Source organism: Bombus huntii, chromosome 1 (genome assembly GCF_024542735.1).
Source record: "Bombus huntii isolate Logan2020A chromosome 1, iyBomHunt1.1, whole genome shotgun sequence".
In the NCBI taxonomy this organism is placed as follows: Eukaryota; Metazoa; Arthropoda; class Insecta; order Hymenoptera; family Apidae; genus Bombus; species Bombus huntii.
Window position 1 is genome coordinate 24,999,477 of NC_066238.1, and position 27,171 is coordinate 25,026,647.

The 27,171-nt window shown below is 31.7% G+C and overlaps 1 protein-coding gene and 1 long non-coding RNA gene across 3 annotated transcripts in view; both read left to right on the forward strand.

Moving 5' to 3' along the window:
• The window catches only part of LOC126866469 (protein cycle), a 96,896-nt gene that overhangs the window by 45,836 nt on the left and 23,889 nt on the right, over nt 1-27,171 (forward strand). For both annotated transcript variants that reach the window (XM_050620078.1, XM_050620072.1), the window contains exons 5-7: nt 2,026-2,263; nt 19,890-19,982; nt 21,385-21,502. In XM_050620078.1, coding sequence (XP_050476035.1) covers nt 2,026-2,263; nt 19,890-19,982; nt 21,385-21,502 — 449 coding nt within the window. The remainder of the gene's footprint in view (nt 1-2,025; nt 2,264-19,889; nt 19,983-21,384; nt 21,503-27,171) is intronic.
• Nucleotides 4,445-5,799, forward strand: LOC126866962 (uncharacterized). The gene is made up of 3 exons (XR_007690105.1): nt 4,445-4,637; nt 5,061-5,201; nt 5,343-5,799. It is a non-coding gene; the product is annotated as an uncharacterized LOC126866962 (long non-coding RNA).

The following is a 27,171-nucleotide window of genomic DNA, read 5'->3' on the forward strand; positions in this document are numbered from 1 at the left end:
ACGATTAATAGGTTTTACGAATAATGAATTTAATTAACGCTATTAACAATGTTCCTAGGTTCAAACGAATCCACGGTCAACGGGATAACTCTTTACTATGCGTAGAATAATTTTAAACACAAAAAAAATACGATTGCTGAGACACTCGGTAAACTGCTCGATGTATCACTTTCCAAGGCGATCACACGAATGAATATCTGATGAAAATCTTTTTCGCTATACGACTGCATTTGTTTGTTATATGCTCGCTGAAGGCATAGAGAAGGTTCCAATCGTTGTTGCTAGGCAATTTCTGTCAAAAGTTTGTTGTATACTCTTTGGAAACATCGAGAAAGATCCAAACGCCGTTGCTAGGCAGTTTCTGTCTGGAGATTGATTCCTAATACAACGTGTGTCCCATTATATCGACATCTCTAAAGTACAATTCTATGTGATTTCTAGGGAGAACAATACAACCGATCCACACCTTCGTCAGGCAAAACGTTTATCCCGTGACCGTGGCTACGTTCGGCGACCAGTTGTCACCTCGAAGCCACTTTCGCTTTCACAAATATCAAACAATTACAAATGACAATTGCTTAATTACAGTTATGATAAAATCTAGGCTAAAGCATTAGAAGGCTTCCTCAAAATTGCAAAGGGAAGGCTCCGGTTTTCCTTTCATCTCCGACATATATTTTCAACTTCTTTTTTCACGTAGGATCACCCCCTTTTCGCTTGCATCACCAGTTAACAACCACCCTGTATTTTATATCTTATATTTTATATCTCGTCATTGTATTTTGCTCTTGTAGCTAGTTACTCTCTATAACTGGTTTATAAATCTGAATCCTATATATAAAAATTATAAAGTTATACAAACATAAAAATTCCATTGAAAAAATTTCAGATGAATTACACAGAAAACTTTGTGACGCCTGTCTAAAACTTACGGCAAAATACACGTACAATAGGAAAATGAATAATACGAATGTAAAGATTGAATAATGAAATAGAACTCGAGGATTACGATATATACGCGATAAGATTTTTAATACGACAATAATTCGCTTTGATAATTTTCTAATGATCATATTACATCATTCACAAGGGTTTCGACACTCGTAAACGAAGATTTCAAAGTTGTTTTCTGAAATAGAGTATGTTGGGAATAAAAAATATAGAATAGAAATGATATTTTAAAAATGGCACGAAAAATACTTTAACGTCTTTGAAATTTTGAAATTTATTAATTCGAATTATATTTAGCTTGCTGCATGTATATGTTTAAACTTATATTATAATACTTTATCACAAGGGTGAATATAACGTATAAGAAGTGAATATTCAATTAATTGTTAAGATTTTTAAAAAAATTTTTATAAAGCGATTTTTAATAATTTTTTATATTACTATTTTATAGGCAATAATAATAAAAGCCTGTAATAAGAATTTTGGAATTAATAAATTCCACAATATGGACACGAATGATTTATTTGACCACTCAACATAATTAATTAGAATCGGAAATCATTCTTGCGAGTTGTGATTTATGACTCATAAGTACACTCTAGTTTTTATTTCGAAGAACTGTGGTAGTAATTATAAAAACATACAATTTTTCAATTTAAATCTGGATTTAGAAATAATTTTCCCCACAGATATTTTTTGGATTTGCAAACTAATCCGTTTGAGACGGATATTTCTTTTGAAATTAACTATATTTCATTTTAATTAAAAACAACGTACACATATCGGAGATAGTTTTTAAAATAGTTCATAGTTCATATCATGGAATCGCATGACTTCATATAAATGGGTTTCAGTGATGTTAGGACACCTCTAACAATTTAGCAGTGTTTTTAAAAATTACTTTTAGCTATATCATCTCATTAGACTGAAAAGGATTAAGCATCAGTATAAAAAAATGCAAAAGTTCATTTAGTAATGAGAGCTATGTTGAACCTAATTCATACTACTATCTTTCTCAAAATCACTGAATCATAGAATATATGCTAATATTTTCTCTTTCGTATTATCTTCTAGGCAAAATCACAGCGAAATCGAGAAAAGACGAAGGGACAAGATGAACACTTATATCACCGAGCTTTCAGCGATGGTACCGATGTGTCACGCGATGTCTCGTAAACTCGACAAACTGACCGTGCTGAGGATGGCTGTGCAGCACTTGAAAACCATATTAGGCGCTGTTACCTCATACACGGAAGGTCATTATAAGCCAGCGTTTCTCAGCGATCAAGAGCTTAAGACGCTCATACTTCAAGTGAGTTCGATCAAAAATTTACTATCCCTTCACCAGCTGATCATAGATTTTCATTCTAGAAAGTTTGTTATTTAGAATGTCTGATGTAGAATGTAGATGATGTTTGGTTCAATTTAATTCAAACAGGCCTATCATCGAGCTATAGGTGTTTACAACTTCATGGAAAATTTAGATATACAAAAATAACCAGGACATATACAGGGTGGTTGGTAACTGGTGGTACAAGCGGAAAGGGGGTGATTCTACGCGAAAAAAGAAGTCGAAAATATAGAATAAAAATTTTTCGTTCGAGGCTTTGTTTTCGAGAAAAGCGACTTTGAATTTTCGCTCGGTACGCGTGCACTTTATCGCGTCTCGTTATAACGGATCTCACTGTAAATCGTTGTCTCGATGGAAAAATTAAAAAAAAAAAAATTTTTATTCTATATTTTCGACTTCTTTTTTCGCGTAGAATCACCCCCTTTCCGCTTGTACCACCGGTTACCCACCACCCTGTATAAGATATAAAAAATATAGAAAATGTTCAAAGTAAAACACTTGCTATAATATTTCAGGAGTGAAACAAACATTTCTTTAGATTCTATATTTTACAGCTCTACTATAGTTCGTATAAATATGAATTTATATAAAAATTCGCTGCTTAACTGTTATTCTTTGGAAAGGATGATAGAAAAATGCAAATTCAAATTCATGCGAACAGAACTAAAGAAAGCGGAGATTTCTTTCACATATCACATATTATAACGAATATTTTACATTGAAAATATTTGATATATTTTTACGTATTATACACATTGTGTGTATCGTTGTATCTTCAAATGTCCCATAAATGCTTCAAAATCCGACATCTGTCTATTATATTTTGCGATTTTTGTAGCGCTGATCAGGCTACCCGATGTTCTTCTCTTGTTATGATTTTAAACTGATAACATCGTATAATTCTGCAAATTAATATTTTTAAAAAAGTGACAATAAATAACACTATATAATAATGAATTACACGCACGTGTGTATTATATCCTTAGAAATAGAAATCTTAGCAACATCGCATCATTTATTTCACTGAATCTAAAACTTAATGAACTGAATCGAATGCAAGTAAAATGATTAAAAATTGAGACATTGAAAGCAATAGCAGACTAAATCACACTGCTTCTAAACGTGAGATTATAGTATTGATTTATTTCCAATAAGCTGTATTAATCATAGAAAAGTGACGGAATTCATTCTTTCCTAAATAAAATCCAGATAATGTGATGAAATCAATTGTGGTGCTGAATATTTCCTGTTTACTGTCTATTTTAGACAACGAATTACTCAGATTGTTGAGTATCGAGATTAATCTGCCTTTACTCTCAATTTGTATCCATATAAGTGAAGTTACTGGAAATCATTTGAAATCAAGTAATGTAATTTCAGGTATTGTTACCATACAAAGAAAGTTACTCAATTTAAAATTATTCTTTGAAATGGGAAATAGATATCTAAAGTTACGCATACCTAAATTTGAAGCACAATCAGTTTACATACAGAAACTAGTTTTAGCAAGCGTGAAACTAGAAATAACGAAATAAATTTTTGAATGATCGTAGAAATATAGCCGCAAGAGTATATCAAAGGATTACGACCTCATATAAATAAGCAATGTGACGTTGTAATTTCACATCGATGACCTCGTGCGATTCAGCAGATGAATATTTCTAGTGATGCAATGCAGACAAGTATACAAACTCGCTATTACATGCTTGCGTGTTACATCATTAGAAATAGAAACATAAACCTGTCGAATGCGAACAACGTCACTAATGCGAAATCGCAACGATGTCTTTCATCGCTTGTCGACGCTGGAAATGCTATAGTATCGATGATAATAATCGATAATTACCGATATACATATTATTGATAACTTATCAATAGACTATAGTATTTGTGCATTTTCAAGAAATTTAAGGTTCCAAAAATCTACAGAATGCACATAATATGCAAAAATATATGAAACGTCCAAAATAAAGTATTATGATGTTTAGCAAACACTTAGTAGATAGAACTCATTAATAGACTATAGTATTTGTGCAATTTCAGGAAATTTAAGGTTCCAAACATCTACAGAATGCATATGGCATGCAAAAATATATGAAGCATTCAAAATAAAGTATTATGATCTTTAGCAAACACTTAGTAGATAGAACTTATCAATAGACTATAGTATTTGTGCATTTTCAGGAAATTTAAGGTTCCAAAAATCTACAGAATGCATATGATATGCAAAAATATATGAAACGTTCAAAATAAAGTATTATGATGTTTAGCAAATACTTAGTAGATAGAACTCATTAATAGACTATAGTATTTGTGCATTTTCAGGAAATTTAAGGTTCCAAAAATCTACAGAATGCATATGGCATGCAAAAATATATGAAGCATTCAAAATAAAGTATTATGATCTTTAGCAAATACTTAGTAGATAGAACTTATCAATAGACTATAGTATTTGTGCATTTTCAGGAAATTTAAGGTTCCAAAAATCTACAGAATGCATACGACATGCAAAAATATATGAAACGTTGAAAATAATGTATTATGATCTTTAGCAAATACTTAATAAATAGAACTCATTAATAGATTATAGTATTTGTGCAATTTCAGGAAATTTAAGGTTCCAAACATCTACAGAATGCATATGGCATGCAAAAATATATGAAACGTTGAAAATAAAGTATTATGATGTTTAGCAAACACTTAGTAGATAGAACTTATCAATAGACTATAGTATTTGTGCATTTTCAGGAAATTTAAGGTTCCAAAAATCTACAGAATGCATATGATATGCAAAAATATATGAAACGTTCAAAATAAAGTATTATGATGTTTAGCAAATACTTAGTAGATAGAACTCATTAATAGACTATAGTATTTGTGCATTTTCAGGAAATTTAAGGTTCCAAAAATCTACAGAATGCATATGGCATGCAAAAATATATGAAGCATTCAAAATAAAGTATTATGATCTTTAGCAAACACTTAGTAGATAGAACTTATCAATAGACTATAGTATTTGTGCATTTTCAGGAAATTTAAGGTTCCAAAAATCTACAGAATGCATATGATATGCAAAAATATATGAAACGTTCAAAATAAAGTATTATGATGTTTAGCAAATACTTAGTAGATAGAACTCATTAATAGACTATAGTATTTGTGCATTTTCAGGAAATTTAAGGTTCCAAAAATCTACAGAATGCATATGGCATGCAAAAATATATGAAGCATTCAAAATAAAGTATTATGATCTTTAGCAAATACTTAGTAGATAGAACTTATCAATAGACTATAGTATTTGTGCATTTTCAGGAAATTTAAGGTTCCAAAAATCTACAGAATGCATACGACATGCAAAAATATATGAAACGTTGAAAATAATGTATTATGATCTTTAGCAAATACTTAATAAATAGAACTCATTAATAGATTATAGTATTTGTGCAATTTCAGGAAATTTAAGGTTCCAAACATCTACAGAATGCATATGGCATGCAAAAATATATGAAACGTTGAAAATAAAGTATTATGATGTTTAGCAAACACTTAGTAGATAGAACTTATCAATAGACTATAGTATTTGTGCATTTTCAGGAAATTTAAGGTTCCAAAAATCTACAGAATGCATATGATATGCAAAAATATATGAAACGTTCAAAATAAAGTATTATGATGTTTAGCAAATACTTAGTAGATAGAACTCATTAATAGACTATAGTATTTGTGCATTTTCAGGAAATTTAAGGTTCCAAAAATCTACAGAATGCATATGGCATGCAAAAATATATGAAGCATTCAAAATAAAGTATTATGATCTTTAGCAAATACTTAGTAGATAGAACTTATCAATAGACTATAGTATTTGTGCATTTTCAGGAAATTTAAGGTTCCAAAAATCTACAGAATGCATACGACATGCAAAAATATATGAAACGTTGAAAATAATGTATTATGATCTTTAGCAAATACTTAATAAATAGAACTCATTAATAGATTATAGTATTTGTGCAATTTCAGGAAATTTAAGGTTCCAAACATCTACAGAATGCATATGGCATGCAAAAATATATGAAACGTTGAAAATAAAGTATTATGATGTTTAGCAAACACTTAGTAGATAGAACTTATCAATAGACTATAGTATTTGTGCATTTTCAGGAAATTTAAGGTTCCAAAAATCTACAGAATGCATATGACATGCAAAAATATATGAAACGTTGAAAATAAAGTATTATGATCTTTAGGAAATACTTAGTAAATAGAACTCATTAATAGACTATAGTATTTGTGCATTTTCAGGAAATTTAAGATTCCAAAAATCTACAGAATGCATATGATATGCAAAAATATATGAAACATTCAAGACAAAGTATTATGATGTTTAGCAAATACTTAGTAGATAAAACTTATCAATAGACTATAGTATTTGTGCATTTTCAGGAAATTTAAGGTTCCAAAAATCTACAGAATGCATATGATATGCAAAAATATATGAAACGTTGAAAATAAAGTATTATGATCTTTAGCAAATGCTTAGTAGATAGAACTGTTCGACTCTCATTTCTATAGTTCTGTTCATAAGAATATAGGGTTGTGTAAACATCTGCAGTCTATTTTAATAATACTGTAGTATCGTAAATATAATAATTAGTTTACTAATAATAAATGGATTAAACAGAAAACAATGGTTATTTAACATGAACTAATCGTAACAAGGTATTATAATTAATTAACAACTCTCGTTAACACAGATTGAACTCTCTCTCAACAACTCTAACAACACTATCTCGACAACGCAATCCGCACTCCCTGGCTTCTCAACTCATACTGTCGTTAATTCGTTTATGTCCCTTAGCAACCCTTTGTCTTTTGTCTTAGCCTCATATCTTTTGTTTAAGCCCCATCATGCACATGCTCAGCAACCGCTTGTTTATAATTTGCACGATATCCCCCCCCCCCCCTAGGCACCTCGTCCACGATATTACAATACTTTCTATATGTTGGTTATACAGGGTGGTTGGTAACTGGTGGTACAAGCGGAAAGGAGGTGATTGTACTCGAAAAAAGAAATGGAAAATATAGAATAAAAATTTTTTTTTTTAATTTTTCCATCGAGACAACGATCTACAGTGAGATCCGTTATAACGTACCGCACGCGTACCGAGCGAAAATTCAAAGTCGATTTTCTCGAAAACAAAGCCTCAAACGAAAAATTTTTGTTCTATATTTTCGATTTCTTTTTTCGCGCAGAATTGTACCACCTTTCCGCTTGTACCACCAGTTACCAACCACCCTGTGTATTTAAGATATCGCTAAGGTGCATGCATGACCGGCACAAAATAATTGAAGCAGAATGTAAGTCAAAAGTTTGGAGGCTACAATTTCGAGAAATAATAACTTTCTTAACCCTAAGATGCTATATGATCTTGAATTCTATAGACATTTTTTGCTTCTCCCTTAAGCGACTTGGGATTAAGTAAGTAATTATTATGTTCATAGTATTATTCCTTTACGGTATCGAAACTATGATCAACTATGCCTAAAAACGACAGTTATAATTATAATATTCTTATTTCTCGGAAAAATGTAGGATAAAGTTTGTTTCCCCAAAAAAGCAAAGTGTGTTGTAAACTTCTGAACGGCAGTGTACACTTTACGCGGTCAATTAAATTCAATTTACCGATATCTCGACGATATTATCAATATAACGAGCTGTTCATAAAATTTCAAACTATCAATATTTATTAATAAGAAATCAGTATCATTAATAGCCGGAGATTAAATACTATAAGATGAGAAAATACAATAGATGACCATGAAAATTCGGTAAATAAAATATTAGAAAATTTCTTCCTTGATCGTTAACGATTTCAAAATATCGTCATTAAAAAGGAAAAAGGAACTAAATAAAAAGGTACTAATAATGATGACATAATACGCATCGAGTCGCGGTTGATAGCGTTATTACGACGATTGCAAAAGGCGCGCGAGACGACTATCGTTCAGCTAAAAGTCTGAAAGCGACCGATTCCGACGATGAGATTATACGCCATTACTGATTCCGTATTCGGAAAACCAGATAGCAGATACGATTGTGCATACCATTCAGGTAAGACTTCCTGGTATTTCAGAATCACTTGCGTAATTCGAATAGCTCGATTTGTACGCCGCACCGCGCCGGCGTACAAGATACGCTGACAATTTCCTTGAACTTTTTCATCCGGTGGAATGATTTTTCGCTATAAATCGCCTGTTTTCTCGATAAAAAAGGTGACGCGGCCGATTTACTTGGCGGTAAAATTGCAATTTTCTATCAAAGGGTGATTCGGTCGCGATCCTTTACTCGAATCGTTTCACTTTCCTCCTCGTTGGTGAGTTCGGTTTCCCATGCGAGGTCGCATGTGTGATCGCGTTAAAGCCAAAGTCATTAATCCGCTAATTGGAAGTAATGCGGGGGAAAAGTTTTTGCGTCACTTGTAAAAGGCCGTCCGTGCGTTTTGCAATCGGTTCGTATGAGACTGACTCTGTGTGTCTAATAACCGTGTGGCTAACCTTTCTCCAGCGTGCTACACATTTTTCACAGAGATCGGTCTCGTGACGGGTGAAAGAGAAGGGTTCGAATCATGTAGATGTGCAATTACGCCGTTGATAATACGTTTGCTGTTGCCGTTTACATCGATCGCGCTTCTGATGATCGATTATCGACGGATTTCGCATCATCAAACAGGTTGCTATTTGTTAATAATTCCCGCGGAACCAGCGATCTTTGTGGCAAATATTCTGCAATTAAACTAGGAAATCATATTGTTATTAAATTACGGATCCATACGCAACTTTGTATTTTTATGAACAGAAATAAACGAAAAATAGAGTTTGCGCAGAAATTTGTTTTATTCAGTAATTATCATAACGACTACAATACTTTATACGTTTTACATATTTTTACGATATACATTCTATGTTTCCTTGCATATTTTTATATATCTATTAAATTGTTATACATTACTATGCAAAATACTACTACTAATACTACAAAATAATACTAACATTGATAACTGATCATATTTTGAAGAAATGTTTTTCCGCATAATGTTATATAAAAGCGAATCGTTAGATGTTCACTTTATGGTGTCACTTGTTTTGTAATTTTTCCTGGTTCGCAAATTTTATAGGAGCAGGTTTAATAAATGGAATTGTAGATCGAAGATTCTAATATTTAATAATATTTTGAGTGATATTTTAAAATACTAAAAATAAATAGCATAGAATAAGTTGATTGAAAAATTATTTGACAAAGTTTTCGACGAAACCAAAGCAGATGTGTTCGACGTATCAATTATTTCGAATTAAGCATTTTTCTAAACAACACTTTTTAAAAAGCAACAGCTGATTAAAAATAATATCAAATACCTTTATATTCGTTTATAAAAATAAAACATTTCCGTTTGGTAGATGGTCTGAGACTTTCGTATAGTATTAGGTTGTCCGAAAAGTTTCTTTCGTTTCATAAGGTGATAATAAGTTTTCTTTTTTTTTTTTATTTAATTCTTTACATTCACAATTTGTCCAGTTTGGACATTTGGTTAAATTTTTTAGCTGTTTGATTATCATATTTCGTTCTATTTCTATTATTATGTTCGTGCGTAATTCAATAAACTAATAGAAAACAAAAGATATTGTGCGTCTATTATTTCCTTATAAAACGAAAGAAACTTTTCGCACAACCTAATACTATACGGATCATTACGATAGAAAAAAGGAATATTATCTTACTTTAAAAAGTAATTACTTGAAAATCGTTCGCGTAATTAGTTAACTAATAACTAGTCTTGGGAATTTTTGAGTTATTATTTGGTTTTTACACGACATAAGAATAGATATCGGGCAACACATAAACTTTCATAACGTGTTACATTACCCGTCAGTTAAATGTTAATTGAAGCACATTTTTATCGCAAATGCGATAGGCAAATATGGAATAGAAAAAATTTTATTATATAAAATATATAACGAAAAGCTTCTTTTATAAAAGAACAAAATAGAAGATAAGAAAATATCTGCAGCAGTGAAGAATCCAAATTATTTAGTGATTCTCAATGTGATAGGTATTAATTTAGATTAGAAGCAATATCATACGTGTACAAGTATACATACATACGACTTTACCTGACTCGTAGACCAAAATCTGAAAAAGAAAAAGTCTTTCTTACTATTAATTTAAGTGTCATGTTTGAACTTTTCAATTCTATTTCCATTATTTTATGCTTATGGTGGTTATAAAACCACTTAATAAATTTGTTTTATAAATCAAAAAGTATATGATTTTTGTCCTCCTATTTATGTACGTTATACGTACTTGTAATCTAGTTTATTAAAAGAAATTTATATATATTTATATATAAAGAAATTTTTAACGATATCGGGTTCTAAATATACAAAAGCACTGTATATTGATAACAAACTTTGCAACAAAGCCTAATCAAAGATAATACTTCAATTTCTAAGAAAAAGAAAAGATATTAATCGTAGTTTTAAATACTAAACTCTGAAGCGTTTTATATGCAACAAAGATTCGATTTTGTCATCGAGTTCCTGTTTTTTATTCAATTTTTTAACATATTAGTGTTTAGAATACCGAGTGAGATAAACGAAAATGTTCTTTTACATAAAATCATTTAATACTGTATACATAGCAATTATCATTATTAATAGTATTTTACGTGTTAATTGTAAATTACTTAAACTGATAAACGAAAGGTAACTCTTCCTCTTATCTTCGTGAAGTATAGTTATCTTACTATTTTTATTACTTATCCACTTCCTTTATCACGGGTGACTCGTATTGCTTAGCTGGTTAGTCTATTATACTATTCTTAATAATAGAATTTAACGAATTAATTTTTGTACTTTTGTTACGTGAAAAATCTACAACAAAAATTAGCACCATATGAGATAACATTATATACATATATATGTCGGGTTATCGTTAGACTTAGGGCGTGTAACATATCTTCATTAGGACAAGCAATTACAATTATAAGTACAAATGTTGATTTAACAGAGTTTGACAATTAACCGTGGTGATTAGACACTCTTGATGTCAAACACAATGTTCTTAGGTTCAATAACGAATCCAACGGTCAACGGGGAAAACTCTTTGTTCAATAGAATATATTTTGAAACACAAAGTGACGTTAGCAGTGACGCACGGTATCTTTCTGACTGACTGACAAGACGATGCGTGCAAACTCTCCAAGGTGATCACAAGAATAAAAGACTGATACGATCACATTTGTCAATTGCATATTGACCGGGGATATCGACAAAATCCCAGGCGCCGTTACTAGGTAGACCCGCGTAGAGCCGTCATAGCTCCTGCCCGGGGCTTGTTTGTTAATACAACGTGTGTCTCACAATATTGGCACGTCTCTGTTAGGTAAAAACGTTCATCCCGTAACCGTGGCTACGTTCGGCGACCAGTTGTGTCACCTCGAGCCCAAGCCCACTGTCGCAAATCTCGGGCAAACATAATCAGATCGTATCACAACAACTACTTCTAATTTCTGTTATTTAAGTACAGCTATAATAAATAGTTTAGACCAAAGTATCGGGGGTCTTCCCAAAATTCCAAAAGAAAGGCCCGATGTCCCTTCATCTCCGACAGATATATATATAATTATATTAATAATATATAATATATACCACATATTGTTATAGTTAAGTATGACGTAAAGTTAAGTTGAGTACGATTTAAAAACAACCGACAAGGTTTAGATTAAACTAGATTTTAATTCATGCTGCATTTTTATTTGAAACAATAAATCTTGTAAGATATCAATAATTCATTTTCTAGAATGATCAATGAATACTTTCAGTAGCATAGTTCAAGGTTTATGTTTAGCAGAAAAATTTTACATCGAATTATAATCTTCGCAAGTCATTTTGAAATTCTATAAACTTCTAATATTGCTCAAAACCTGCGTCAAAAGCGAAATTATATAATATTTTCTAATTGCGCTCGTCACCTAGGATATCATCAATTATTTTATAATTACCCTCAATATCTAGGAAGCTAGCAATTATTTTGTAATCGTTCGCGATATCTAAAAACTGCCAATATCGGGGAAATTGTGACAGACTTGAAATATTTTCTGATTGTTCTCAATACCTATGCATTTACCGATTACCCTCCAATTATTCTTAACGCCTAGAACATTTTTTAAACGCTTCTTTGAAATTCCATGAATCCTTAACTGAACACCATACTAAACTCAAAGTTATGAATAATTTCGAAATTATTAAATTGGGGATGTTTGTGCATTTATAGAAAATTTAAATGCACTTACAAGAGAATCATCAAAATAAGTGATTTCGTTACAATATTAGCGGATGAAAGAAATTTTTATGTAAATTCCATTTTCTGATCCGAATTTATAAAAATCTAAGTTTGGTTAAATCCGCAGTTTACTATTAATTATTCTTAAGACTTAAACAGTCTTCGACTATTTCTTCGTTATCCTCAATCCAACTGCATTCTTTAAATTTTCGAACAAATCGTATTTTCCTATCATTAGAAAATTTCGTGAATTTTGAAGGAAATAAGAAAGAATCGTTACTAATTATATAAATTCAATAATTAATAAATAATAAATTAATAACTATTAATTTCTCGTTTAAATGCTATGAAAAAAATATTCTTAAAACATGAAGTGTTCTTTTCTTGGTTAAAGCGAGAGGAAGATTGAACAATAAAACGTTCAAGGGCCGCAACAGGTTCATATCTTTGTTCTAAAAAATCCTTTAGTACCTTTCTTTCGTATCTCTGAAGTTTAGTATGTACAATTTATCAAGACTTTTCTGTATATCCAGTAGATAGCTATGCCAAAATAGACCACTGATTTCGTTAAAACATTTTCGACGCCAGGCAAGCTTGTGAATATCTCCCTTGATCCTCAAACGACAAAGATCGAGTCAATTTTGATTCATGTAGGATAGTTTACGTTTATTATTTCCTACGTTACATTTACATATTGTTACTTTATCAGACTATATTAAATTTAATTGTCACATAAGGGTAACAAACTTCTTAGTTCTGTTCTTCGCTTTATCGCTACAAAGTAAAATAATCAACTCTCAGTGGAATAATAATCCAGTTTCCACTGAACGAATGTTAAACTCTTATCCAATTTCCAAGCTAAATCAACTAACAAAATAAACGTCACGTAACAAGTAACATGCATATAACGGTATCGTCGTTTCGGGTGCAGAGATGCAGCTGTACAGTTGTACAGAAACTGCACAACGCGTACGTCGATCGAATACATCGCTTGCGAGTCTCGAAACTTTAAGAATGAGTCTCGTAAAACGGAACGGGCATAGTTGCTTTTCACTCTAGATTCCGTCACGCGACTGAGCACAAAGTTCGTGTCGGTGGCTGGTGAGCATTTTTCATTGTCGCGTACTAGTACGTAGATAGGTTTATCTTTTATCGGGACTTTCCTTTGCTCTATCCCGACCGGCTCGACTAAATATTCGAACGAGTGACCACACCCGGCATACCAGCTCAGATCGACACCGGCTCCATTATTATCCGCAGGAACTTTCATTGTGAATTGCTCCACGTTTATTACCGCCGTCGATACCACTAGTATCCGGTTCACGGATAAATTAACATTTCTACTGTGCGACGGACGTTAACTATAAACTCTGCATCCTTGACGGTTAAGATCTTGACGTTAAGTTTCAAGACAATAAAATCGTTCAAAAACTTTTTATCATCGTATATTGCGTGATGATCGGAACACTCTAAAAAAGAAAAAAAATAAAACCTAAATAGGGAATTATTCGATCCTTTTAATAAAAAAAAATTATTCTTTATAATATTTAGACGTTAACTATGAACTCTGCATCCTTGACGGTTAAGATCTAGACGTTAAGTTTCAAGACAATAAAATCGTTCAAAAACTTTTTATCATCGTGTATTGCGTAATGATCGGACCACAGATGTTTGTGCAATATCATTTTTTTATTAATATAACACCCCAAAAAGGAAAAAGAATAAAACCTAAATAGGAAATTATTCGATCCTTTAAATAAAAAAAAGTATTCTTTATAATATTTAGACGTTAACTGTAAGCTCTGCATTCTTGACGGTTAAGATCTTGACGTTAAGTTTCAAGGCAATAAAATCGTTCAAAAACTTTTTATCATCGTGTATTGCGTAATGATCGGACCACAGATGTTTGTGCAATATCATTTTTTTATTAATATAACACCCCAAAAAGGAAAAAGAATAAAACCTAAATAGGAAATTATTCGATCCTTTAAATAAAAAAAAGTATTCTTTATAATATTTAGACGTTAACTGTAAGCTCTGCATTCTTGACGGCTAGGGTCCAGGTACTTGCTGTTGAACGACAAATGATTTTTCATTTCCAATGATTTTAAAGACAATAAAATCGTTGGAAGATTTTTTCTTAATGTATAATGCGTGTTTGCATTCGAGCATGACAATTTGATTGCGCACGCCTGTACAATTTGATATCTTTGTGAACGTAACTGAAAAAGAATAGAAGGTAGATAGAGAGTTGTTTCGTCCTTTACATATTGCAATAAGTATTTTTTTCTTACATCTCATCAACTGTATGGTTATTAGTAACGGATATTTATTTTATTAGGATACAGCTATTGCTATATTATTATATTCTTTTGTCTGTTATTTTGGCTTCTTTAATGAATTCGAGCAAATTATAAATTTTATCGTTAGAAGAATGATCGTTAGAATTGTAACTGGATTACCATACATATAACATCTAAACTACAACATATGAGTTGCGGTTTTATAGGTACAGCACTAGAAAAATTTATAAAAATTGTCGCAGATACAGCGAATTTAATTTTGTTTAAACATATTAATATGAAAATACAATTTTTAGATGTACACTCTCGTTCATAAATATTAGGGTACTTACAGAAACTTAAATAAACTAAAAGAATCATTAGGAAATTATGAAAACCTTCAAGGATTATTATCTCATTCGAAATAATAGCATAATACAATATTATAATAATAATAATTTCATAATTTGCAATAATAACAAAATTTATCTTTCTCTTTTCATTATCTCTGCCTCATCTTCGTGTCATTACTTTGATCAATTTTTATATAATTTACCTATTTAATAGGATTCAAGTTAAACAATCGTAGGAATCCACATTGTATAATTATTATGATTTATTATGCTACGGTAACTCTTCCAAATAGCTTTAATTTTTGCTACATACCTACATAGTATATTAGATCACAACTACTAACTAATTAATAATTATTTTCATGGTAACGTAGATTAATTTTCATATTTTATATAGAACTAGCAGGTATTCTAATAATAATAATGAAAGGGAATGTGTATTCTCTGCCGATAGGTTTGTAGGGGATAATCAATAGACAGAATTTTCAGTTAATGGCAGAAAAATAACGTCTGATATTTAATCAGAATCGTGATCAAATATGGATTTATTGGACATCAAAGTATTAAACGGGAATTAAGTTTCTTTCATCCAGGCATTTTTGTTTATTAACGTTTTATATCAAAGAGCATCATAACATGCAATTATAGAGATACGCATCTTCAGCCCATAAACGTTACAACATCTTTCCGAGGAGTAATAGGGAATGCAACTTATCTCACGGGACATCTGCCGATTAAATTGATTGATACTGCATCATAACCATATCTGCGATGCCATTTAAGTTCTACAGAGATTTTCTTATAGTTCGGTGTTTAAACGAAACAAATTTATTTTCATTTTATTCAAAGATATTAATTGCGTAACAAAAAAATTGCTACAGAAAATTATTACAGAAAAAAAATCATTGTGCATTGTACGAATGATTCTTTTCGTCAACTCTGATATCTTTATCTTACTTTATATGTTATTTTTATCTTTTATTGCAAATTTTTATTTTTATTGTAAATATGGTACTAAAACTCAGTTCCTGTTATTGTTTTGGAAATTAAAGTTTTAAGAAAGTTGGTAGGGAAATTTGTACAGGATCTTTTATGTTACTTTCAATAAAAATCATTTATATGATTAATACTTAAAGACAGAAATCGTGCAAACAGCAAACGATATGTCAATGATAATTACAATGATAATGAGAATCGAATCACAATAATTATTGATCCATTTTTTCAATAATTTTTTTAATTAAATTATGGAAACACATCTAACCTCGATAGCAAATTTTATCGTTAATCTACTAAATTGTATACTTCATATTTGTACTATAATAGGCGAGTTATGTAATGCGTTAATATACAGGGTGGTTGGTAACTGGTCGTACAAGCGGAAAGGGGGTAATTCTACGCGAAAAAAGTCGAAAATATAGAATACAAATTTTTTTTTATTTTTTTTTTTAATTTTTCTATCGAGACAACGATCTACAGTGAGATCCGTTATAACGAGACGTGATAAAGTGCACGCGTACCGAGCGAAAATTCAAAGTCGATTCTCTGGAAAACAAAGCCTCGAGCGAAAAATTTTTATTCTATATTTTCGACTTCTTTTTTCGCGTAGAATCACCTCCTTTCCGCTTGTACCACCAGTTACCAAACACCCTGCATGTCTCGAAACGATGCCAGATATCAATCCACGATTTTTTAATAAAATGGAATAAAAGCTGGGTAATCAATTTTGATCAGATAAACTGCCAGATGAGTAAACTCTGCGTTCAAATTTCTTTAAGTAAAGTGACATTTTTTGCGTTATTATTTATCCGGCTATTGTCACATTTAGTAACATTTATTTGAAATATTTTATTATTCTATATAATTAAGCAATTATGATGGCGAATACTCTCTGTAAAAATAAATATGTTCTGCATTCAGAAATATTTTATTAAATGTTCAGAATAACGTGACACGTTGAATATGTACAAATAGTATGAATAGACACATTACGTCATTTAATAATACCATTTGAGAAAAAATGAACGGTATGTGTGGTTAGTACAAAATTGTTTATTAGCAGATACATTAGATTACAGCAAGACTTTCATCTCTCATGACACGGTAGAATGAATTTGTTACACAACCTAATACAATCACGTTAAAATGTAATTTTAATCCCAACTTAGGTCTTCCTGTGTTTAATCGCATCAAAAGCAAATAACGTTTAATTTCAACATTCGTTTCGACATTCTTCACTCCACTAGGCAAACTAATATCTTGAACAATTACCTTCTACAACCATTAACGAGCAAAAATAAAACAAGGGAGACTAGGTTTAGCAAGAAACAATCGGTTGAAATTGATCAGACATCCGGTACGACGTGTACAACTTTTGCTTGTTATCCTGAAAGCCCGACGCGCATGGATCCTTATCGAATGATCGCGATAGTGCGAGAGCAGCAGCGCGTCAATGTTCGTATGCGTATCGTCAATCTCCTTGGCAGGTAAGCCAGCCAGACTAAGTGCGTTGTCGTTGCGTAATCGACATTTGCGAAGCCTGTGACGATATATCTTCGGTTCTATACAACATTCATTAACGTCCGTACGCCCCTATGTACTTAAACCAGTCCATTCGCCGTTACGAGATTTACACAATTTACATGCGATCGAATTTCACGTTTGCGATCAGGATGAGTCGCCTCGGGTATCCTGGTGATCCGTTTGGAAACACTCGTCGCTGGAATCTATTCGATTTTCAGATTGACTTTTACCATCGAGTCAAGAATGAAAGATGTTATCGTGTATTTGTTTATTTAACAAATTATTAGCCATCAAATAATGTACGCGGGATAGTAGAAGAATGAAACATTTGCAGGGAAAATCTTACAGCTATGTAAAATAGTTTTACTTTCGAATCTTGTTCCTGTAACCTTTAACAAATTTCATTGATTGATTACTAACGTTGCAACAACACGATTAACCAACATGGTCTCATGTTAGAAAAATGTTAAAACCTCCTAACTCAGGAATGTATCATTTTAAGCCTTTTTCAGAGTTAGCTACTAACGAAAGATATCATTGGATATACTCATTTATTTAATCCCTTCGCATCAGATGATATCTATTTGTTCACAGAAGAATAAAGGATATTCCCAAGGAAAATTCGATAATCATGTAATTTGATTAATTTTATTTTTGAGTTTTTCCATAGAAAATGTTGTCGGTTCCTGAATTTATTTTACGGACGAGTAATGACAAGTACGGTGTCAAATTTACCACCACAGCAAACTCACCATACGGTTTTTAGTTCAAAAATGCTTCCTTTTAGTATGAATTACATACTTCTTCTTTTCAATGTGTATATATTCGCGCAATTTACATCTTAATTTCTTTGGTACAAATTTTATGTTTTAGTCGTTGATAGTGTAATTATTGGCTACTAATTCTGTAATTTATTAGACAAGTTTCGACACAAGTTAGATAGTATTTACATACGTGCAAATTCTTTTTCACTATGTGTCAAGGTATTGATCAAAAAGCCATAAATAAACAGTAAATAGGTTTATTTAAATGACACTGGCGAGATTCCTTCTCAAAAGTGATTTTAAGGAATTGGAATTTATTAAAAGATTGATGGATTTTTAATAAAACAAATACCCAAGTACATGTTAATAAGCTCTAAATTATATATTGAATGAAACATTATTATTATGTAGATAAAAGTAACATGATTTCTATATCTATTTATTTATTTATTTATTTATTTCATTCTATCTATTTTTCTTTTTTCTATTCCTATACTAACCGATTAAATTGTTTTACTTACTTCAAGGTTTCCTTATCTTATAATTTTCAATTTTACTACTAACTACTCAGTATACGTTGTATAGTCGATAAACTGCGTAAAAAGAAAAAATAGTTTTTATATTTATCATAATAGAACAAAGTACAAGTAAAGTAAATATGTGTTATAATATTTAAAAAGAGAAATAAATCTCTATTTAGATTGAATGGCATTAATAAAAATGTGAATTTATAGAAACATCTGTGCTTCGCGTATAATATAAAGAATTCGTAAGAAAATATTTCTTTATAAAATTCTGTTGATTATTATTATCAGGTGTGTAGATTTTTCTATAGCTTTATTAATATGCAAAAAAAATGATATACACTTTTTACGTAAAATAGAAATATAAAGGTAAAACGTTAGAAAATATAAAAAATTTTCTAAAGTTTGAAAAAGAAACAGCAAAAAATAAAAATTTTACATGAAAGCTAAATAATTCTCTGAACTCGTAACAATTAAAACCGATATGAGTAAAAGAAAAATATTTGTATTCTCAAAGTGTATCATCTAAACAATCTCTCCAATCTTACATTACTTTATTTTTATCCTACAAAAGAAAATTTGCTACATAATTTACAAAACGCTTCTCCATTTGTAGAGATCATTAAAGTTAGAACAACTATCAAATTACTAATTCGTTGGTTGCTTTTTTCAAGCCCAGAAAATTGAAATAACTTCAAACAATTATCAATAACAATATCCATCGATTTCCCATGATATTCATTGCATAATCGCAATTAATATTTGATCTAGGTGACGTAATCAAAGGCGCCTTCTCTTGTTTCAGGCTGCGGAGGGTTTTGTCTTCGTGGTGGGCTGTGATCGTGGAAGAATTCTTTATGTATCCGAGTCTGTTTTGCAGACACTCAATTATTCTCAGGTATCCAGTCTCTGTTTCTTTCGATGCACTGGTAATAAAACACGAGTAATAAAATAAATTTCTTCGAGCGTTATATTTAAAATAGAAATAGTATACCTAGTAATAAAATAAATCTATTCTCTGTGATCTGTAAATTGTGCAATGTAATACTGTCCGTAACGTATATGATGTCTAGCATATATGTTCTCTCATTATTCGCGACAATTAGAAAGAACTTACAATTGTAATTTTATCCACATTATTTTTCTTATAAAAATTAAATTCCTGAGCGACTCCAAATCCTTACTGGCCCACCAGGAATTTTTCCAAACTATCTATATTCTATAACAAGGCTATCTTTATTTAAAATACGTTTCCAACAAATTTCACAGTGAAGTTGACGTATTTGAAAAGTTAATTAAAATTAAGAACACAGATAGGATTGATGATACTAAGAATGTTGGAAAATTACTTTCAAAGCAACATAGGAATTACTTTAAAAGTAAACCAAGGAATTCAGAAAATGTTAACTTAGCCTACAGATTGAAATAACATGATTGCAGAAATATAATCTCTTTCTTCTCATTTATTTATTTTCGTAAAATATTTACATTTATACACATAATGCTATAAAATGACTATTATTACTTCATATTTATATTATAAATATATACAGGGTGGTTGGTAACTGGTGGTACAAGCGAAAAGGGGATGATTCTACGCGAAAAAAGAAGTCGAAAATATAGAATAAAAATTTTTCGTTCGAGGCTTTGTTTTCGAGAAAATCGACTTTGAATTTTCGCTCGGTACGCGTGCACTTTATCGCGTCTCGTTATAACGGATTTCACTGTAGATCGTTGTCTCGATGGAAAAATTAAAAAAAAATATTTTTATTCCATATTTTCGACTTCTTTTTTCGCGTAGAATCACCCCCTTTCCGCTTGTACCGCCAGTTACCAACCACCCTGTATATAATAAGTATATAATAAGTTATACTATATTGCGCAACTACAGTGTACGAAATGTACCATGTACATGCCGGGTAACATTGAAAGTAAATAAAAAAAAGTCTAGAAGCCTGCTAAATTTAAGATCTCACTGAACTTTTTAAAAACGTATCAAAATAAATGATTTTTCCTTATTACATTATTTTATTATACAAATGCTTGTAAAATTTGATTGAAAAATATTATGTAGAAAAATTGTTTGCGTTTGTACATGTACAAGATGTAATACCTTTTTTATATAGATAGTCCTTTTATAGGATGTACAAACAGTTTTGTGAATGATTATATGTCCACAGTTTCCTAAACAAAATCAATTGGGCATGAAACAATTAGTAAAATTTATAGTTTGATAGCATGAAAATTTTAAATATAGAAAGATTGTATATTATAGAAATGAATTTTTTATGTCTGCACAGGGTGACCTGTTGGGTCAAAGTTGGTTCGATATCCTGCATCCAAAAGATGTTGCCAAGGTAAAGGAGCAGTTGTCCTCTTCGGATCTTAGTCCACGCGAACGATTAATAGATGCCAAAAGTACGTACCAATGTAACACGATTTGTCTGTGTCCACGTGTTAACACGCGTTGACTGTTAAATAATCTCTTGACTTTATTTTAAGATCCTTCGTATTTATATGTAGTAAAAATTACTTATTATAACTTGTATCATATATTTGAAAAGTATTTTCTCACGTAGAATTTGGATAATTTAATCGAGAGAAATTTACAATAGTGCTATAAATTAATAACACATATCTTCTTAACCTGCCAGTATTTAAAAATACAAAGTTTCTTAAGATAATAGTGTGCCGTTTAGTAATGTTAAAAGGTAAAAATTATTAGGTAGAATAATCCAAGAGATGCTGTTAGTATCTTTATTGTAAGAGCAATTTAATAATACCTTGCTTGATGCGTTTATAATTTTATGATAGGTTTAACAGCTTAATCATACACTTCTTTCAAACGCTCCTTCTGGTTTAATGTTTCCAATAAATTGGTAGATCACGACTTCTAACACGCTTGCTATTATTTATAACGATCCATTGTTGCAATTCTCCATAAACAAAAGTACAAAAGTTGAAATGATCTTATTATTATCAGTAATATCTCTCTTAAATTTTATTAAGCTTTTGCCGAGCTTTGATCGAAGTAGCAACTGCCTGAAATGCGTTTTTAAATCTTCTATTTATAACGTTTACAATCTGCAATCGATGATCAACACCACTTATTCTGCTAAAGAACAATTACCAATTCGACGAACTCAATTTACACATTTTTATCGTGGTCATTAAATTCATGAAAAAGAAGCTGAAAGTGTACAAAATCTATTTCAAACAATTCATTGTTGAAAAACCAAAATATTTAAAAGAATATCATGGAGCTCAGCAATAAATGGCAAAAATACATTATTCGATAAAATGTTAATTTTAGGAAAATATCATTGATATGAGCTGCTTAAAAGTCTGCTGATCCGTTCGATAAATTATAGAATACAGGAAACTAACGACGTAACAAACATTATCTTTTGAAATAGAATCTTAGTTGCCAATGTTTCTGAAAATATGCAAAACTGGAGAAGATAAACGCACATATAAAAATATAGTATTATATTGGCATTAGCATTTATTGCACCATCCGTACATTTCAATGTTTTCGGATAATACATCAAATACAAAAATATATAAAATACGTAGAAGATAGGACAAATTTATTCAAACTTCACTGCTTTGTTAGCGTTTGTAAAAATGCAAATTTACATAAATATTTTCGGTCTATTAATTCGTACATTCATGTTATACATAACAATTAGTATATTTTTAATATTCATATACTTGTCGGGTTATGATTAGAATTTTGGGCGCGTAACAACTCTTCACATGAATTAGCCATTGTTTCACAAAGCCGAGATTATATTTACACGTATATACAAGACTACAAAGCTTAGCAAATAATAAGTCTAATGAATAATAAGTTTAACAAATAATAAGTCCACTGAATAATAAGTTTGACGAATAATAAAGTTAGTGAATGATAAATTGTACGAATAATAAGTTTAACAAATAATAAGTCTAATGAATAATAAGTTTAACGAATAGTACGTTTAATGAATAGTATGATTTACGAATAATAAGTTTAATGAACGCTATTAACAATGTTTTGGGTTCAAACGAATCCACGGTCAACAGGATAACTCTTCACTAAGCGTAAACTAATCTTAGGCACAGAAATACGACTGTTGAAAATGCTCGATGTGTCACTCTCCAAGGCACTCGCACGAATGCCAGCCTCGTGGAGATTTTTCTCGCTGTACGATTGCATTTGTTTTCTATACTCGTTTGGAAGCATCGAGGAGGTTCCAAACGCCCGTTGCTAGGCAGCCTCTGCCTGGAATTTGATACGCACTCATTGGAAGCATCGAGAAAGTTCCAAACGCCGTTGCTAGGCAGTTTCTGCCTGGAGTTTGATTATTAATACAATGTATGTCCCATTGTATCGGCACCTTCGAGGCAACATCACACGTGGCTAGGCCCGCTCCCGAGGCCGCATGCCGCCACAACCACATTTTTCGGAAAACCCATACAACCACTCCAGACCTCCGTTAGGCAAAACGTCTATCCCGTGACCAATTGTCACCTCGGGCCCAATCTCGCTATCACAAATCTCGAACAATTACAGCTATGATAAAATCTAGGCTAGAGTACTAGAGGATGTTCCCAAAATTTCCAAGGAAAGGCCTCGGCTTTCCTTTCATCTCCGACATACTCATATGATTAATATAGTAGATTTCTTTTTATTAGAACGAAATCTTAATTAGTATCCATAAATGAACTCCTGATGATTAGATCAAATTATTTGAACGTAAACTCCTATCATAAACGAAAGATCATACGTAATGGTGAGAATCAATGAACTACTATTATCTACACTGCTTATGCCCCGATTAATTCAGATAAATGAAGTTCTTCTATAGTAAAATTGACAAATGTACAAAAAGTCTAATTGGTCAATTTGGTCTGTATGAGACTCACATTGCTTACAGGTTTTCCTTAAATCGCTACAAAACTTCCGATCAACTCAATATATTACTCAGAAACATTTTAGAGAAATAAGAAGCTTCCGATCAACTCGATATATTACTCAGAAACATTTCAGAGAAACAAGAAGCACGTTAAAGGCGAGAAGGTAATGCTCCTTCAAAAATATCACAATTCTGACGAAATGACTTTTATCAGTCAGCTACATGCGTCGACTTTCCCTTCACGAATCCATTAATTATGACACCTTTCGACATTCCGTCGGTCGGTTCCAGGACCGTTAAGTACTTGTTGCTCGTCAATGCGAGTTACATTCTGATAAATGTCAGTCGTTCGGCAGCATCTGCCTGTCGATAAACATCTTCGAATTAGCGCCGCGAGATAAGCGGCTTACGAAAGAAACTCGTTTAAAGGAGAGAAAAGCGGTACTGCTTATACGCGGCCAGGATCTCGAGGATGTTACGTGCTGGTACGATTTACGCGCGGAGGACTTCGAGACGAGGTCTCACGGTCGTTAATCATCGATGCTTGTTGCAAAGGAATTAATAAACCGAGGACCGAGCTAGAAAATGGTCGGCATCGCGCGTTCGCTGACACTTTTGATGGCTAATTGATCAAATGTCGAAGCGTCATTATAACGGTAACACCGTAAGAATGCCGGTAATTGCAAGATCTGTATGCAAATGACACGCGAGTATCTGCCATCCATTGCGTTTCGAATAAAAATTCGAATAAAGTAATTGGTCGAAATTATGTATATACATGTGTGTACGTATGACTTGGTTTTGCAATATTCTTGCTTATAGTAACTTGGCTTTATTATTGAAGAATAAAATAACGTAAGAAATTTATACAAAGCCGAATACTGAAAATTCTAAGTTTGTAACATTTTAATTTATGAGAAAATTCTGTAATCGTATTTATTAAATTCCTTCATAATAAACATAAGATAACAAAAATGGAATTCATGAGATCAAACATAGTAAATCAAATTAACGATAAGATCAAATTTCTTCTTCTTTCGATTTCGGTCCATGAACTGCGTAAATTCTCAAAAATTCCCTACACCCTCATCAAATTCCTCGTATTCATAGTCAATCGTTAGTCCATTCATCGCATCTTATACATATGCAATTGTCATTTATATATTTCTTGTTATATGTATAAATACTATATATTTCCCCTCATGTTTCTCGTAACAGTATGTGTAGGTAAGCAAAAGTGATTTTCATTGTTATTTCGCTTAGATTCTCTTGCTTTAATTTTTCTATTCATCAACTTTTGTCTTTTACTGTTATTGCTAGAGAATTATACAGTAATTTATGAACAATGCAGTTCTAAAGAAAATCTTTTACATGCCCTTTTTGCCCTGTATAATTGTGTCGCAGAGTATGCGAACATAATCTCCTGCTTACAACTAAATACCAAGACGGAAATGAGCGGTATCAACTTTTTCAATATAATATAAATAGAGAGCGATAATATACACTTTTCGCCAAAAAGATAGTCCAGGTGTACTATCTTTAATTTCTCAATGACGCGTGTAAAGTTTTTCGTCTGTAACATACAATATCAAAATATTATGAGCTCAGGATACGCGGCTTACTGGAAATAAGTCACAATGTCGTAGATGTTTGTATACAACAACGAAAAACTGTTCCATACTGTAGTATCGTAAACTATTATAATTACTTTATTTACAATAAATGGATTAAACGGATATTGATTAAACAGTAAACGATGGTTATTTAACATGAACTAATCACGACAACATATTATAATTAAGACAACCAGATAATTAATTAGTAACTCTCGTCACCACGGATTCAACTCTCTCTCAAAAACGCTAGCAACACTATCTCGACAACGTCATTCGCACTCTCTGACTTCTCAACTCGTACTGCTGTTAATTCGTTTATGTCCCTTAGCAACCCCTTATCTTTTGTCTTAGCCTCATATCTTTTGTCCCATCACGCACATGCTCAGCAACCGCTTGTTTATAATTCGCGCGACACTCTCCAGGCCCCTCGTCAACGATACTACAATACTAAGGTCGAAATGATAGCACACTCTGTAAATGTGTTTAGAAATTGCTCAGTAGTTCGTAATCTCTCAGCGAGTAAAGATTACAGTACAATATTACATAAATTTGTAACTATGGGACGCGGAACAAGATTAAGCGAGTCTGAAAAAAAGCAAATTCGTGAGCTAAAACAGCAACAGTTATCAGTAGCAAAAATATCGAAAGTGATAAGAAGAAGTCGTAAAGTAATACACAATTTCTTAAAAAATGTTAAAGATTATGGCAAAAAGAAAAGTACTGGTCGGCCGTCATCGTTATCCGATCGTGATAAGCAAGCAATTTTGCGTGTAGCTTCCAACTCACAGTTAACAGCGAAGCAAATAATGGAGAAATCTAGTGTTAGTGCCAGTGTTTCAAGTGTTCGTCGAGTTCTACTATCCTGCAAAAATATTGAGAGGCTAAAATTGAAAAAGAAACCCTCGTTAACAACGAAACACAAAGTAGAACGTTTACGCTTTGCAAAAGAAAGAGTGCATTGGAAAAAGAAATGGAGTAAGGTACTGTTTTCAGACGAAAAAAGATTAAACTTGGATGGTCCTGATGGACTGTAATATTATTTTCATGACATAAGAAAAGAGACAATGTCAGCAATTCGACGACAAATAGGAGGAGGCAGCGTGATGGTTTGGACCGGCATCGGTTACTTCGGCAAGACAAGTATCAAGTTTATCGATGGGAGAATGAATAGTGTCCGATACATAAATTTAATCAAAGAACAATTAAATAATCATGCACAACGCATTTCTGGACCTGATTACATCTTTCAACGAGATAATGCATCTGTACACACATCAAGATTGGTACAATCATATTTTAATGAAAATAATATATCTATTTTGCCGTGGCCTGCACGCTCCACAGACCTTAATATTATTGAAAATTGATGGGCAGAACTTGTTCACGGCGTTATACGCGAATGGAAAGCAGTATCAACACGTACAAGAATTAAAAAAATGCAATTGTACGCGAATGGGATACGTTAAGTCAAAATTATATCCAGAAACTATATAAATCGATACCAAATCCTACAATAGAAGTAATAGAAAATAAAGGGGGATGTACCCATTATTAAACAAGTATATATGTT